Source organism: Cannabis sativa, chromosome 9 (assembly GCF_029168945.1).
Source record: "Cannabis sativa cultivar Pink pepper isolate KNU-18-1 chromosome 9, ASM2916894v1, whole genome shotgun sequence".
In the NCBI taxonomy this organism is placed as follows: Eukaryota; Viridiplantae; Streptophyta; class Magnoliopsida; order Rosales; family Cannabaceae; genus Cannabis; species Cannabis sativa.
The window spans coordinates 58828336-58845133 of NC_083609.1; the positions used below are offsets into that span (position 1 = coordinate 58828336).

At 31.3% G+C, this 16798-nt stretch overlaps 1 protein-coding gene across 1 annotated transcript; it reads left to right on the plus strand.

The window, feature by feature from the left end:
• Positions 1 to 10671: 10671 nt before the first annotated feature.
• Positions 10672 to 16798, plus strand: LOC115723988 (probable linoleate 9S-lipoxygenase 5). The gene is made up of 9 exons (XM_061104342.1): positions 10672 to 10891; positions 13211 to 13488; positions 13707 to 13947; positions 14046 to 14411; positions 14623 to 14708; positions 14806 to 14913; positions 15012 to 15316; positions 15407 to 15670; positions 15774 to 16798. The coding sequence occupies exons 1-9, from the start codon at positions 10687 to 10689 to the stop codon at positions 16525 to 16527; spliced, it is 2607 nt and encodes an 868-aa protein (XP_060960325.1). The 5' UTR covers positions 10672 to 10686; the 3' UTR covers positions 16528 to 16798.

Below are 16798 nucleotides of genomic sequence, written 5' to 3' on the forward strand. Positions count from 1 at the left end.
AAATAAATTCTAAATTAACATATTACGCACATAGTATTCTAACGAGCACGTTTAACTTTAGAATTCTCAAATAATAAAATAAAATACACATTGTTAATATAACTTATTAGAAAATAAAGGGGCGTGTAAAATGATCGCGAATAGAAAAGATACGAGAATGGCAGGGAGTTCTATCCTAAGGCGAAAGGTGTTAGAGCGACGGATCATAACAAAGTGGTTGATCTCTTTACGAATTATGGGGACTGGGATATTCAGAATTTAAATTATCTTTTTGATAAAGAATCTGTTTCATCCATCCTAAAAGGGGTAGACCCTCTGGCCAGGGTACGGATAGGCATGGATTTGGACAAAAGAGAGTAATGGGCGGTTCTCGTGTAAATCTGCTTGGCTCATCTAAGCTTTAGAAAGGGCTCCTCATTATGATGTAGCTCCATCCCTCTAGAACAAACTGTGAAATAGTAACATATTAGAACGCCATAAGATGATGGTGGTGCATACTTTCTAAGGCCCTCCCTGTTCGCGCTATTCTTTTTAAGAGATTCCATATAAAGGATGTGACCTGCCCATTATGTGGGGGTGGTGAGGAAACTTTGGAGCATTTATTTCTCACTTGTAATCGGGCGTTTCATTTGTGGCGGTCGTCCCCATGGGGGATCTTTTCCATTTTTGATTCTGGCATTCGTTTGTGGGATTCGGTCAAATTCATCTGGGGACTAGGAAAACAAGGCATTAATACAGGTGAAGTCTTTCTTTATGCTTCGAATGTTGTCAATACAATTTGGCGGACGCGAAATGATAAGGTACACAATAGAAGTTTGACCAATGTTAATCAGTGTATTGACTATATTTATTACTCTTATGCAGATTATAATGCTTCTTTTTTTTCCCCACTCCTTCCCTGTGTCTGGAAGCAGGTTGGCTTCCACCCCCTCTTGAGTGGGTCAAGCTAAATTGTGATGTTAAAATTAGAATGGAAAGCATGTGCATTGCAGTTGTGGCTAGAAACCACCTTGGAGTGGTTTGTGGGGTACATACAGCTAGATTAGAGTACTCTGATGCTCTTTGTGGTGAAGCGGCTGCATGTTGTTTGGCGCTGGATGTTGCTAAAGAGGAAAGCTAGAAGTATATTATAGAGAGTGATTCTAGGGTGGTTATCAATTCGCTCAACGACCTAGATTTTCGTTGGGATATTGAGAACTACGTTAAGTTGTGTATAAGACTCTCTCAACTTTTTACTTGTTGTAATTTTTAATTTGTTAGCAGAACTTGTAATTTATATGACCCATAATGTGATCAAGTGGGCTTTCATAAACAATCGGTATGGTCGGTTGTGTGTTTCTTCTATTCCGAACAATATCCTATGTAATGATCGTGAGGTCTAATTTCTATCTATGCACGTTTCATTTTCAAAAGAAAAAAAATATAGGTAGTATCTATCAATCTATTTAAGTCATCTTCAACTGTGTATTTCATACCTACATAGTCTCAAAATTAACTGTGACAATCAATAGTTCCTTGATCTGTAAATGGAAATATTGGGTAAGTTGTGTAATCACACATATCGCTTGAGAAAATTCGTGTGATGATTCTGAGATTGTGTATGTATGGGATTACACATTTGAAGAGAACTTAAATGGATTGATAGGAACTACTTTTATCAACAAGGTGCATCTTATTTTCTAGTATTCTATCACTTGATAACTCTAAAGTTAAGTGTTCTTGACTTAGAGTAATCTTAGAATGTGTGACCTCTTGAAAAGTTTTTCAGGATGTGTACAAGTGAAGACAAGACACGCTGGAAATACTCATGTTAGTTTGTAAGATCAGTTGTCATTCTGAGAAGTAGCCAATATGACGTATCCGTGTATAAGAGTCATAAATCTGTAAAGAAAAGCTAAATGAATTAAAGTGAGAAAGTTACAAGTATCCTTAGATTTAATATGTGAGTTATATAGATTTTCCTATTAACCAAGTACAAAAGTAAATTATAATTACTTTAGAATTATAACAAAATATACACTAAAAGAATAACAAGTTACTACTACATATAACTTATTAAAAGAGTTACTATTAGTTATATTTTAAATGTAAAATTAAAATACACTTCTTATTTTTCAGTCATATAGTTTACATGTAAATAATAGTAGTCTACTAAAAATGAAACACTACATATATATACTAGGAAGATAAAACTAGCATGACTCTATACAATGTGTAAATAAAAAATAGTTAGGGGTCTTTACCAAAAAAATATAAATAAAATCTGAAACTTTAGACTTTGGATAGTAAGGTCCGATAGACGTATTTTTTTAACTTACAATTTTGTAATTCTTTTTATTCTTCTATATAAATTTATATATTGGCCCCCTTTAATTTTTATTTTTACATTTTGGTCTCCTATATTTCCTCTATGTTTCCGTTCTTACTACAAAAATTTTACTTTTAATTACAATAAAATTTGTGACTAATAAAAGTAAATTTTTTAAAAAGTAAATTTGCTCCTAGTCCATTTAACTAAATCACCTCCTTCCTTAACAACTTTTGTAGTATCTATTCTCTTATAAAAATTCCCAACATAGTCAGAATCACATAGCCAACCAGCTTAATATTTTCATCTATACTCTCTATCTTCTTGAAGTGTAAACAATGATTAGGAATGCCCTTAAGGTATGAACACCCTTTTAATAATATTCCAATAATCTTTAAGTGGATAGATTTACCATGTAATTAACCACTCACCATGGTATTGGTAACGTTATAGGCCAAATCTAGCCTTATGCAAGCCATGGATTAATACTCCCAAGTCCCAACTTCACTAGCATATGGAAGGTTAAGCATTTATGCATTTATTCTTTAATAATAAGCGATTGAGCAAAGAGAAATGTTAAGTGTCACCGTAAGGTGTCAAGCATTACAATAAATGATATATTATTATTGGTATATTATATTGTAAAATCGGGTCATATAAATTTTAATTTAATAAATAATAAGGAACCGCTGATTAATTATTAGGTACCACAATATAGTGTTGGACACACCTTAAGGTGCCAAATAGCAATGTTACGTAAAAATGAGAAGCTAAAAGTGTTACAATCTACTTGCACGCTACGCATGTTGACCTTCTCTAACAGTTTCATGACATAGTCTTGTTCAGTGTAGGCTCGGCTCAAGGGTGGGACAGTAGGGGCCCACGCCCAAAGCCTTTCGGTGAAACCCAAAAAAAACTCTAAATTTATTTTTTAAAAATACCATATTTATATTTAACTATTATTATTAAAAAATATAATTATTTTCTAAAAAAATATTTAATTTATTTTTTAAAATATTGCATTTAATATTTAATTAAGATAAAAGTCCAGTTATGTCTTTAAAATACTATATTTTAAATTTTTACTACTCTATATAAAAAAAATATAAAAGAAAATTATATATAAAAAAAAGACCCAATTAATTTATTTTGGTCCAAGACCCCTAATTGACTTGAGATGGGCCTCCTTGAGTGATGAAAAATGGGGTAAGTTGAAAAATACCACTTTTATTAATTAACTAATCAAATTTACTTCAAATTTTATATTTAATTGAAATATACCTCTTTTTATATGTATTGTTGTTGTGATATTTTGCACACACAAGTGTACATATCGTCACAAGTAGTAAACTCACCAGGAGTAAGGTCGATCCCACAGGAATTGTAGTTAAGTACGTTGAAATTAAACGTTTACTTCTATTTGGTTAAATAAAAATTAAGAAAGAATTAAAAATAAGAAAACTAATAAGAAGCAATTATTCAAGAAAATTGACAGTTAATGAAAGCTAGGGCTTCGACTTCAATTGTTCCTATTGATAATTGACAGTTAATGAAAGCTAGGGCTTCGACTTCAATTGTTCCTATTGATTATAGCTTAATATGATTATTTTCCTAATGATAATTTCTATGCAATAGCAGGTTTACTAAGGTAATTTATAGTCTTCTCAGATATATAAACCTCAATTACATGCAAACTTTCTACTCTCGTGATAAATTTAACATGCAACAGGCATTAAGCATAAAAACCCTATAAGCTATCTAAACCATATAGGTACTCTCATCCTATATCGAAATTCAGTTTTATTTTACTATAGCATATTTGACACTCACTTCTCAGATCTCGCATCAAAATTATAGACAGTTAATTGGTGATCAGACAATTAAAAGTAATTAAGCACAAATAAAATAGAATACATAGAAATTAGGGGGGAAATAAATCATATTAAAACCATAAAACAATGTTAAACAATCTCCATCTAACCCTAATTAAATGTTTAATTACTCATGTTCATGGAAGCACAATCACACATATTAACTTTAAGAAAATAGATGAAAATAGAGAAGAGAAGAATGCTGAAAACCCTCTGAAGAATGCCTCCAATATTGCAGTTGATCTCTCCACTTTGCATCTGTATTCTCTCTTTTTTTCTCTCTGAAATTGCTTGCTGAAATCAACTCCCTTCTTCCCTTTATATAGGCATTGAAGGCCTAAAAAGATGGAAAAAACGCACATGTTTAAATTCCCATTCGGATTTAAATTTTTGGGAAACCTCAATGCGTTGACTGATAGTATTTTGGTCATAACTCTCTCGATATTGCTCGGAATTAGACGATTCAAGATGTTCCGGAAAGATAAAAGAGAGATCTAGAACTTTTATGTTTTGACTTTTTCCAAAATCTAATCAGAAGATAGTCGAATTCAGGCTTGAAGTTTTAGCTTTATTTTCTTGCACAATTTTCTTTATTTTAAATATCATCTTTTTGTGAGATATTTTTATCTTTTTTCCCATCTTTTTCTCTTATATTTTTCTAATCTTCTTCTATTTTAAATCTACAAAAATAAAAGATAACAAGCGTGAAAATGCTCCAAACACGATTAAAACTAAATTAAAAATATACTAAACTTAATCTAAAATTAATACTAAAAATAACCTAACAATTGTACCCAAATACTCTAACATAAGAGAGTCACATGGAGAGTATCTTGAAGTGACAGGGGCAATATTGGTACAATATTTAAAAAAAGAGGTAAAAATGATAGACTTTAAAAAAGAGGATAAAAATAAAAGAGGACAGTATAAAAAGAGTATAAAGTGTAAATTCCTCATGAAAAGTTTGCCTTTCTTCTTGTTCCTAAAAATTTTCATGCTTAAAATTTTATTAATAATCTAAAATCTTTCATTTCAAATTCAAAATTCAATCGACTAAAAACTTTTGAATTTCAATCACAATCTAGTTAAAATAATTATTATGTCATCTACATCAAGTAATAGAAACACCCCAAACTTTTCATATATCCACTTCATGCAAACAGAACTATTATAAGAACTTCTTACATATTTATTTTTATTCTTCTGTTCATAAACTCATCAAATCTCAAATTCTTGTCACACTAATTTAAACCATACAAGTATTTTTTTTTTTTTTGAAAATAAGCGTATTCATTCCTTTAAATAAGCTGAGTTAGACCTCGCGGTCATTACATAGAAAGTCCTCCAGAACTGACGAGGCCGGAATAGAACCATACAACTTGTAAATAAAAGTCCAGTTAGCCACATTATGGGCCGCAAAATTACAAGTTCTACGAACATACACGAAATTACAGCAAATAAAAGAGGGAGATGACTTAGAACAAAAGGAGACATAGTTTTCAAGCGCCCAATGTGACTCCGTCCCATTAAGAGCATTGATAACTATTCTCGAGTCACTCTCCACCAAAACGTACTTATATCCTAACTCTTGAGCCAACGAAACAGCTAAACAACAGGCCGCTGCTTCTCCATATAACACATCTGAGAAGTCCAACCGAGCCGTATGAATCCGAACCACTCTACCCAGATGGCTCCTTGCTACCACCGCTATGCACATGCTTTTTAAGCCCACCATAACATCACAATTCATTTTTATCCAATCATGAGGTGGTGGCTTCTAGGTCCCCCTCAAAGTTGGTGTAGGGCAAGGCAAGAAAACATCATGAAGCTCTGCATAAGAAGTACAAATCTGGTCAATACATTTCAAAATATCCGGAGGAGAGTTGTTATGTATAAAATCATTTCTCATCCTCCAGATGGTTTCAACAACAATCGAAGCATACAGAAAGACTTCTTCTACTCGGATACCCCTATTAGTGAGATTCCATATAAATTTGACCCAATCCCAAACTCAAATCTTAGTATTACAGATAGGATAGATGCCCCATGGTGAAGTTGTTCGCCATAAATGCAATGCCACATCATAGGAGAGGAATAGATGTTCCATGGATTCCTCCCCTAATCCACACAAAGGACAACACTTGTCCTCAATGTGGAATCTTCTTCCAATCACGGATCTAATAGGGATTGCGTTAGAGAGGATGCACCACCAGAGGATCTTATGCCTTTCCAAAATTTTGCTATTCCATAACTTATTCCAGAGCGCCGGAGCAACCTCACAATGAGGAGCTCTTTCCAAAGCTTGAGACAGGTAAGCCGATTTGCTCGTTAATTGCCCATTTTTCTCCAAGGTTTGCACCCATCTATCTTCTCCTTGACATGAGGATTTACCACCTTTAACGATTGCAGACACTGTTTCCTTGTCAAAAAGGGCATTTAGCTTTAGGACATCCCAGTCTCTATTAGCAAGCAAGAGGTCAGCCACACAGTTATCATTGGTTAAAACACCGCCATTTGGTTTCGGGACAAAACTTTTATAATGAGGAATCCATGGATCCCTCCAAATACTAGTCGCCCTTCCATTTGCCACCGTACTTTACAAGCCCCTTTCCTTAGAATTGCTTTGGCTTTCACAACATTTTTCCAGAACCAGGAATCCGAGTCTTTGTAGCTACAGCTGAGAAAATCCTTCCCTTTTAGATACTTGACTTCTAAACGCTTTGTTTCCACTCTCAATGTATTATATATGTATTAATTAATTAAATTTGAAATTCATTCAAGATATTGTTACTTTATTGATAAAATTTGAGGTCAAGTTACTAAATATATATATGACATTATATTTAGTATCATATAAGCATTAATAAAATATAAGGTACTCAATTAATCCACACCCCTAATTATGCATCTTGTTTTTACAATTTTAAGATTAGTTTGGTATTTTCTCTTACAACTTATTATACAAGCACATACTTGCATTAGCATATTATATATTTCAAATCTTGATTTAAAAAGAGAGACTTGCATTAACATATGATATAGTTTCAAATCTTGATTTAGAAAAGAAATAGCATTGGTTGGAGAAATCCAAATTATATATTTTGGTTATTTTAAACATTTGTGTGCCACTCACGAATTATAAATTTATATATTTTAATTTTTTTTGGAGCATATGTTTTGTGAAAATGTGTAAATAAGGAGTAGATCCTTTTGGTCAAAATAATTCAATGAGGTTAATTTATTTTAATTAAGAAGAACTTAACAGTTTCTTAATAAAATAAAAAATCATTCAAGAAACTTAAGATCTAAACATGTAAGAAAATACCTTTGAAAAAGAAGCATGTAAGAAAATATATATTGTTTTTTTGTGATAGTTAGCTTTATAATTTTGTTTCATTCTTATGAAAAAAAATTATTTAATCTTATATTTTAATATTCATAACTTATTTGTTTACAGCATTATTATATTTTAGCATATTTTAAAAATGAATATTGCTATTCATTTTTCAAGAGAAGTCTCGAAGTTGAATTAGTGAGGTGGTCCTTTCAAAAAAAAATAAAAAAATTAGTGAGGTGGAATCTTACAAGTGGTAATTATAATTAAATTAAAATATGTGGAACTTGATATTGAATACAAAAAGATCCATTTGCGTCGATCAGCACATCAGTTTACCCGAAAAACCGACTCAATTGGTTACCTTTAAAATTTTGCGTATGTTTTTAATTGACGGGACTTTATAACTAACACAACGATTCTCTCTCTCTCTCTCTCTCTCTCTCTCTCTCTCTCTCTCTCTCTCTCTCTCTCTCTCTCTCTCTCTCTCTCTCTCTCTCTCTCGATGGAAATTGGGCGGTTAATGTACGGGGAATGCAATCCTCGCCCCCATCCCCGCTACCTATTTATACCCCCATCCCCGTCTAATAACCAACGGATTTGGGGTATAGGAATACCCATCGGTTATGGGGAACCTATCGGGTATCCATTAAGGTAAAATGAAAAAAAAAATTAATTTAAAATAATTGAAACAAATAAATTAAACCAATATTCTCACAAATATTTATTATGCATTCATAATTCATAGAAGATAAAAGATAAACCTACCTAAAAAAAGCATAGCCTAATAGAAAATAAAAACTAAATATGTCTCAAAGTTTTAAAAAAAAACAAAAAAATCATAACATAAGTATAGGATGATAGTCTCATACCTCTCAAGCCTCCCAACAAATTAAAAAGTAAACAAAGATGAAATTAAGAATCGAGAAGAAAATATCTTTACACATGTAATCCACAATGATCATCAGTTCACTATTGTCATTAGATCTTTATAATTTAAGCATATGATATATAATTTTAATTATGGATGATAATCAAAACAATTTTGATTATCAATCATATATATATACTATATATATTAAGAATAAAAAGGAAATTATATATATATATCGGGGTCGGATATGGTGCGGATAGTATTATCCCCGCTCTCGCCCCATCTCCGCTTCGGGTATTGAAATTGTCCCCCACCACTGCCCCATCAACCACCAAGACGGGGAATCCCCACCCTATTAGGGGCGAGTCCCCGCGGTTACCTATCCCCGCGGTAGAAATTTCCATCTCTACTCTCTCTCTACAATGAACCATTTTAAGGAGTACACCGATGCAAATCTATCTTGCTACTTTCAGCATCCATAAGAATTTTTTAATCTATTTTTTTTTCATACTCGTACATAAAGAACCCTTTTAAAGAATGCATTGTACGTATAAGAAAATATTTATTCATTATCATCATGTTTAAGATAATACCTTGATATATATTATTTCAAATTTTCAATTGGGGATTATATGAACATATCTAGAAAAGATTTGTGTCTCTACCACATGATGAATCATGAATTAAGAATCTTTCATATAAAATTGAACATATAATAAATTGTCACACGTTGTTTTGAAGGTAGGTAGTAATTGTCCTTGTTTATATATATAAAAAAATAATTAATTAATAAACGTTAAAGAATCAAGTTTATGAATAGTATTAAAAATTTGAGTAAGATTTCAAAATAAATTGTTAGACTCTCATAAGATCGTTATAAGATATTGTTTTTCTTTATCATTTTTACCTTGTTTTTAATATAATAATTAGGAAATAAACCGGTTGTAATTTATTTAGTAATAATTAAATTTTCTTTATCATGTATTATGCATGTAAAACATATTCTTAAATTAATATTCAAATTAAGTGGTGTTACTATTTTTTTGTGAAACGGTTAGCAAATTTAGTAGCTCATACGATTGCTAAAGTTGCTATTTCTTATCTTGATCGTATTTTCAGTGTGGGGATGTCCTAACTAATTTGCTTCTATGTTTGGTGGCTGAATTTAAAAGTTAATAAAATTTGATTAATTTCTTCAAAAAAAAAAAAATATTCAAATAAGCTAAAAACTCTACCTCCCGTGTGAATGAATGCCAATTGAAAGAACTCGCAAGGTTGACCTTGAGTAATGATAAGCTTAAGAAATTCATTGAATGTGTGTTTTGTCTAAAGTAAAATGAGAGTATTATTAAGTTTCTTTTTACAAAAATTTTCAAAAATACTATCTTTTTCTAATGCAAAAAAATATATTATATAAAAATTTTAGATTCTGAGTTTGAGTGAGCTCTACGCACGGGTTTAATCCGCCTTAACTCAAGGCCTGGCCTGAGAACGTGTTATCCTTTTGCTTAGTAGGAGATCCCTTCTTGTGACTTGTAAATGATTAGAGATCTTTCATTAGAGTTTGATGCTCTCAATAAAAAATCCTAGGTATATAAACCACTTAATATATTTGTATTGATTAATTTTCGTCTTTAAGCATCTTCATCTCATAATACATTCTAGACTATCTCATTTCCCATAAATGTAAAATAAAAGCCCAAAAAATAACACAATTTACACACAAACATGATTCACATTTATATAATAAGTTAAATTTTTGATACGTATTAAGTCATCTTAAATAAAAATAATTGATTAAAATTAACTTAATATAAATTGTATACACATACTAAAAAAAAGAGACAAAAATGGAAAACAAATCCCTAACAAAAGTAGTTGCATGTGTATACATATATATATTTTGCTCCCAAGTTCCAAGAAATTATCCTCTTAATTTCTGTAATTTTGAATATTTGACAAGTACACTTTCATTGACCCTTTGATAACATTTAAAAATAATAATAATACCACAATTTTAATAAAAATTTAATTACAAAAATCCATATACATATATTTTTTAAAAATGAATGTGGATGTGTGCATTATTGTTAGAAATCTTGAAGATAACACAAAAAATTATAATAAAAAACAATAATAATAATTATAATGTGATCTGATCCCAATCTGGTGTGATGAGGCCTATATATACCATCAATCTTTCCCATTAATTGTTCATCACTATCACAAGTACTTATAATTAATTGGTTGTTGGTCCTTGAAGAGTTGGTTAATTGCATATATTTATTAAGAAAAGAAAATGTTTCTAGCTGGGAAAGTGGTGGACACACTGAGTGGGGGTCTACATGGAAAGAAAATAAAAGGAAGGGTTGTATTAGCAAAAAAGAATGTATTAGAGTTTAATCCTTTGGCTGCTTCAGTTAATGCTGGCTCTGCTATGTTCGATCGTTTGGGTGAATTCTTGGGCAATGGTGTTTCTCTACAACTCGTTAGTGGTCACACTGGTACGTACATATATGCATATACATATACATATATTATAGAGTAATTTGCGGCGAAACCCCTTTATGTTTTGATTTTTATACACTTAACCCCCTTATCTTTATTTTTGGTGGCAAAACCCCCTTATGTTTTAATTTTTATACACTTAACCCCCTTATCTTTTTTTTTTGTGTGGCAAAACCCCCTTATGTTTATTTTTCTTTGCAAATTTGACACGCCAGTTAAATATTACCGTTAAATATCAACTGGATGACCACTGTATACACCTTTGTATATGTAACGGTAAAACCTCGAAGTCGATATAGTAGTAATCTGATTAGTATTTAACAGTAATATTTAACTAAAACTTTAAATTTGCAAAGAAAAGTAAACTGAAGGGTTTTGCCACCAAAACAAAAGATAGAGGGGTTAAGTGTATAAAAATTAAAACATAAGGGGGTTTTGCCCCAAAAAAAAAAATAAGGGGGTTAAGTGTATAAAAATTAAAACATAAGGGGGTTTTGCCACCAAAAAAAAAGATAAGGGGGTTAAGTGTATAAAAATTAAAACATAAGGGGGTTTCGCCGCAAATTGCTCTATATTATAATAATATACACGGGTGATTTTACAATGCACTCTTTAAAAGAGATTTAGCGATGCACCTCTATCTATTTCAATATTTGAGAGAATCTTTTAATTTAATTTTTTTATGGGTATTTACGTTCTACTTTTTTAAGATATCATGTAAAATTTTGATAGATTCGAAAAAATTTAACATGTCGAAAATAAGGTTCAAACAATCTGTTACAGCGAGAATTTTTTCATTTGTACGCGTGTGAAATAAACTATTTGAATATTATTTTCGGCATATTAAATATTTTTTTTATTTTTTTAAAATTTTACAGATTATCTTAAATAATTAATAACTATAATATAAACGATTATAAAAAAAAATTAAAAAATTCACTAAAATACTAAAATAGATAAATATGCATTAGTGAAGATGGTGATTTTTCTATAATATTTAGCTTTTTTCTTCTTTAGATAATATATATAAATTAACCTATGCATGTGTTCAAAATTTATCTTGTAAAGTTTTTGGTTGAGATATTTGATAAAAATAATAAAAAATTAATTATGAATCAGAATTTCAAATATATATAAAATAAAATGAACAATTAGGCTGATGCATACAGCTGTTTTTAAAGATAATATTAAAATAAAACTTGCATAAATATCCATTCTAATTTTTGAGAATTTTTAAAGGATTTATGGTTTTTAACATGTTTATGTGGTATAATATCATCAAAAATTATTAACTAATTATATGACTCCATTTTATTGTGATGTTAGTGTTCTATATTTGTCATTTCTATTATTAAGAGTAAATATTATTATGTGTGGTAGAATAAATAAATAAAAAAGATAAATATTATTTTAAATTTTGTGTTTTATAAAATTTATTTTATTTTGTTAAATGATAATTTAAATATTATATTTTTCAAAATAGTATAAAATAAAATCAAAGCTTAATTTTTGTTAAATTAAAACTTAATAATAACTTGACTTGGAGATGTTACGACAAGAATGATTATATTTTTATATTTGTTCATGCTAGAAACTGGTTTCAGATTGTTTAAATTTTTTTTAAAAAAAAATGACGAAAATTGAATTTAATATCTATTTTGTACTATTTTAAAAAAATGCAAAATTTAAATTATCATTTATAAAAAAAAATATTCAATCTGTAACTTTTACCAAACACATAATCTAACATAGCATCTAACCTTAAATAATTGGGTCTTTTTCATTTTTTCACTTTAAAATAATTTATTTTTTTTTTGTATTTTTACGAAATTCTACATAGAAACCTCTATTGCAACTAGCGTTGCAACCTAAATGGTAACAAAAAATACAATTACTCTAGAAATCCAAATCATAAATTTGAAAAAAAAAAATTTAAACAACAATATCTAAAGTAAATCCCCTAAATAATTACTTATTGAATAAGAAAATAGATATTTTCATATATGAATGATATATTATTTAATACTTATAAGATTTTTTTTTTAATGTGCTCGTGCTAAATATTAATTTTATGTTAATTATATTAAAAAAGTAAATTACTGAAGAAAATAAGTTAAGAATTTATTTTATACCATTTTATAAAACACAGAATTTAAATTGTTATTTTAGAAAATAGATACCACCATTTATATAATTGATTAAATGGTAATTAATTAAGGTTATGGTAACTTGTACGGAATATCTATGGCATGGCCACCAAAGTTTATAGCTCTGTTATTGATAGTTTTTTGTGGTGCCATTGATTTTTGTTGTAGCTGGAAAGTTGGGTAAAGAAACCCATTTGGAGAACTGGGTTACTTCTCTCCCAACCTTAACACCAGGAGACTCCGTTTTCAAAGTCACTTTCGATTGGGATGAATCCATTGGAGTCCCTGAAGCTATCATCTTCAAGAACAATCACGTTGATGAGTTCTTCCTCAAGACCATTACTCTTGATGATGTTCCTGGTCAAGGTGTTGTTCGTTTCATCTGCAATTCTTGGGTTTACTCCGCTAGGAAATACAAATACGATCGTGTTTTCTTCAGAAACAAGGTACTTAAGGAAACCCTCTATGTGTTTGATTAAAGTAGTCAATGAAAAATGACTAAAGATCACTTTTTTGATAGTGTTTTAGTTTAGTTTTTGTATAGTCATATGGATATTTTTCAGGAACTTGGTAATTAGATGTGGTTTCTAACGATGCCCACCATTTGTTTGATGAAAGTATTCAATGAAAAATGACTAAAGATCACTTTTTTTTTTTGGTATAGTCATACCTTCCAAGTGCAACACCAGCACCATTGCTTAAGTATAGAAAGGAGGAGCTTCAGAACTTGAGAGGAAATGGACTAGGAGAACGCAAAGAGTGGGACAGAGTCTATGATTACGATGTGTACAATGATTTGGGTGAACCTGACAAAGGCTCAAACTTTGTTCGTAAAACCTTGGGAGGGAATAGTGAATTCCCTTACCCTCGTAGAGGAAGAACTGGCAGAGCACCCACCAAAACAGGTGATGCAATTGTGTAAATGTATAATGTATTTGTGTATTTGCATATTTGGGAGTTTGACTAATTTTTTTTAATACTTTCACATGTTTATGTTAAATAGATTCTACAAGTGAGAGTAGGCTGAAACAAGTAAATATAATGAAACCATTGGATCCTATTGAATCTTTAGACATTTATGTTCCAAGAGATGAACGATTCGGTCACTTGAAGATGTCAGATTTTCTTGCTTATGCAATTAAGTCATTGTCTCAAGCCATCATACCTGCACTGAAACATTTCTTTGATCAGACTCGAAATGAGTTTGATAGCTTCAAAGAAATAGACGACTTGTATGAAGGAGGATTGAAGCTACCAACATCAGTTCTTAACACTATCAGGAACAATGTTCCTGTTGATCTGTTTAGGGAAATACTCCGAACTGACGGTGAACAATTCCTTAAGTTCCCTATGCCTGCGGTTATTAAAGGTAACCAATCTTAAATTGATCAAATCATACATTGTTTTTTCTTCATATAGTATCATACAGTTGATCATCAAATTATTATAATAAGCTTAAGATCAATAATTTGTAGTAACCAATCTTAAATTGATCAAATCATATATTGTTTTTTCTTCATATAGTATCATTCAGTTGATCATCGAATTATTATAATAAGCTTAAGTTCAATGATTTGTAGAGAGTAAATCTGCATGGAGGACTGATGAAGAATTTGGAAGAGAAATGGTTGCTGGAGTTCACCCTATCCTCATCCGCCGTCTGAATGTAATTTTATTACTATAATTATATTAAATAAACGATTATCAATTAAAGAATGTAGTTTCATATATGGCCCTATAATTTGGTCTAATTTTGAATACAGGAATTCCCACCTGCCAGTAAGCTAGACCCAGGATTGTATGGCGATCAAACTAGCACAATTACTGAAGAACACATTCAGAATTACTTGGATGGACTCGATGTTTCTACGGTATTGTTCTCGATGAGATCTTTTTTTTTTTTTTTGTACAAGAGCTTCAAATTTATGACATAACAACTAATGTAATTTCACATTATACGACTTTATAGGCACTCAATCAAAATAGGTTATATATATTGGATCACCATGATTCATTTATTCCCTATCTGAGGAGGATAAACACAACACCTACAAAGGCTTATGCAACTCGAACTCTCCTCTTTTTGGCTAACGACGGAACATTGAGGCCTATTGCCATCGAATTAAGCTTACCACATCCAGATGGTGATGAATTTGGTGTAGTTAGTAAAGTATATACCCCATCTGAAGATGGTGTTGATGGCACCATTTGGCAATTGGCTAAAGCTTATGCAGCCGTAAATGATTCTGGCTACCATCAGCTCAATAGTCATTGGTATGAAACTATCAAATTATGTTGATTACCACATAAGTTTTATTGAGTAAAATATTTTCTTATGGACTTGAATTTTTGTTTGTTGTACAGGTTGAATACACATGCTGTGATTGAGCCCTTTGTGATAGCAACAAACAGGCAACTAAGTGCCCTCCATCCAATCTACAAACTATTACATCCTCATTACCGTGATACCATGAACATAAATGCACTTGCTAGACAGAGTCTCGTTAGTGCTGACGGCATTATAGAGTCCACATTTTTCCAGGGACAGTTTGCATTGGAATCGTCAGCAATAATTTACAAGGATTGGAAGTTTACTGAGCAAGCACTCCCAGCAGATCTCCTTAAACGGTTAGTTTATTTAAGGCTAATTTCGTTTTCTAATATTCAACACATTTTTGTTATGCTTTTCTCTTAGTAATAGTAATATATTAATTTATGGCTCTATATGCAGAGGAGTAGCAGTAAAAGATAAGAATTCTCCTCACGGCCTTCGCTTACTAATAGAGGACTATCCTTATGCTGTTGATGGCCTAGAGATTTGGTCTGCCATTAATACTTGGGTGAAAGAATACTGTTCTTTCTACTACAAGACTGATGCCACTGTCCAGAAAGACACAGAGCTTCAAGCATGGTGGAAGGAAGTTAGGGAAGTTGGTCATGGCGATAAGAAACATGAAGCTTGGTGGCCAAAAATGCAAACACGCGAGGAATTAGTTGAGTCATGCACCACACTCATATGGATTTCTTCAGCTCTTCATGCTGCTGTCAACTTCGGGCAATACTCTTTCACAGGGTACCTTCCAAACCGTCCCACATTAAGCCGACGTTTCATGCCTGAAGAGGGTACTCCAGAATACGAGCAACTTAAATCTGACCCAGAAAAAGGTTTCTTGTTGACAATTACTCCAGAGTTTCAGAGCCTTATTGGGATTTCCCTTGTTGAGATTTTGTCAAGGCATGCTTCAGATGAGCTCTATCTTGGTCAGAGAGAAAATCCTGACTGGACTGCAGAAGCTGAACCTTTAAATGCTTTTGAAAGATTTGGAACAAAACTTGCTCAAATTGAAGACAGAATTGCGAGCAGAAATAAGGATACAAACATGAAGAACCGAGCTGGGCCAGTCAATTTCGAATATGGTTTGCTCATGCCTTCGAGCGAACAAGGTCTCACTGCCAGGGGAATCCCCAACAGCATCTCAATCTAAGACTTGTCTCATTGCATTATTGCTGTTGTTTTTGTTGTCATTTTATCTTTTCATTTCCTTCCTTTCCCATAATTGCGTGACAAAGTGTCTTGAATTTGTGTTGTAGTATGTATTTATTCTCATCTTTTCTTGGATAGAGTAAGTAATTGTTGGTATCAACAATAATAAGGCTTGTGCTATTGCAGCACTAAATTCCTTGCACCTTATATGGTGCTTATTTGTATGACAATATTACTACAATACCAATTAATAAAGCTTATTTTAATGCTTA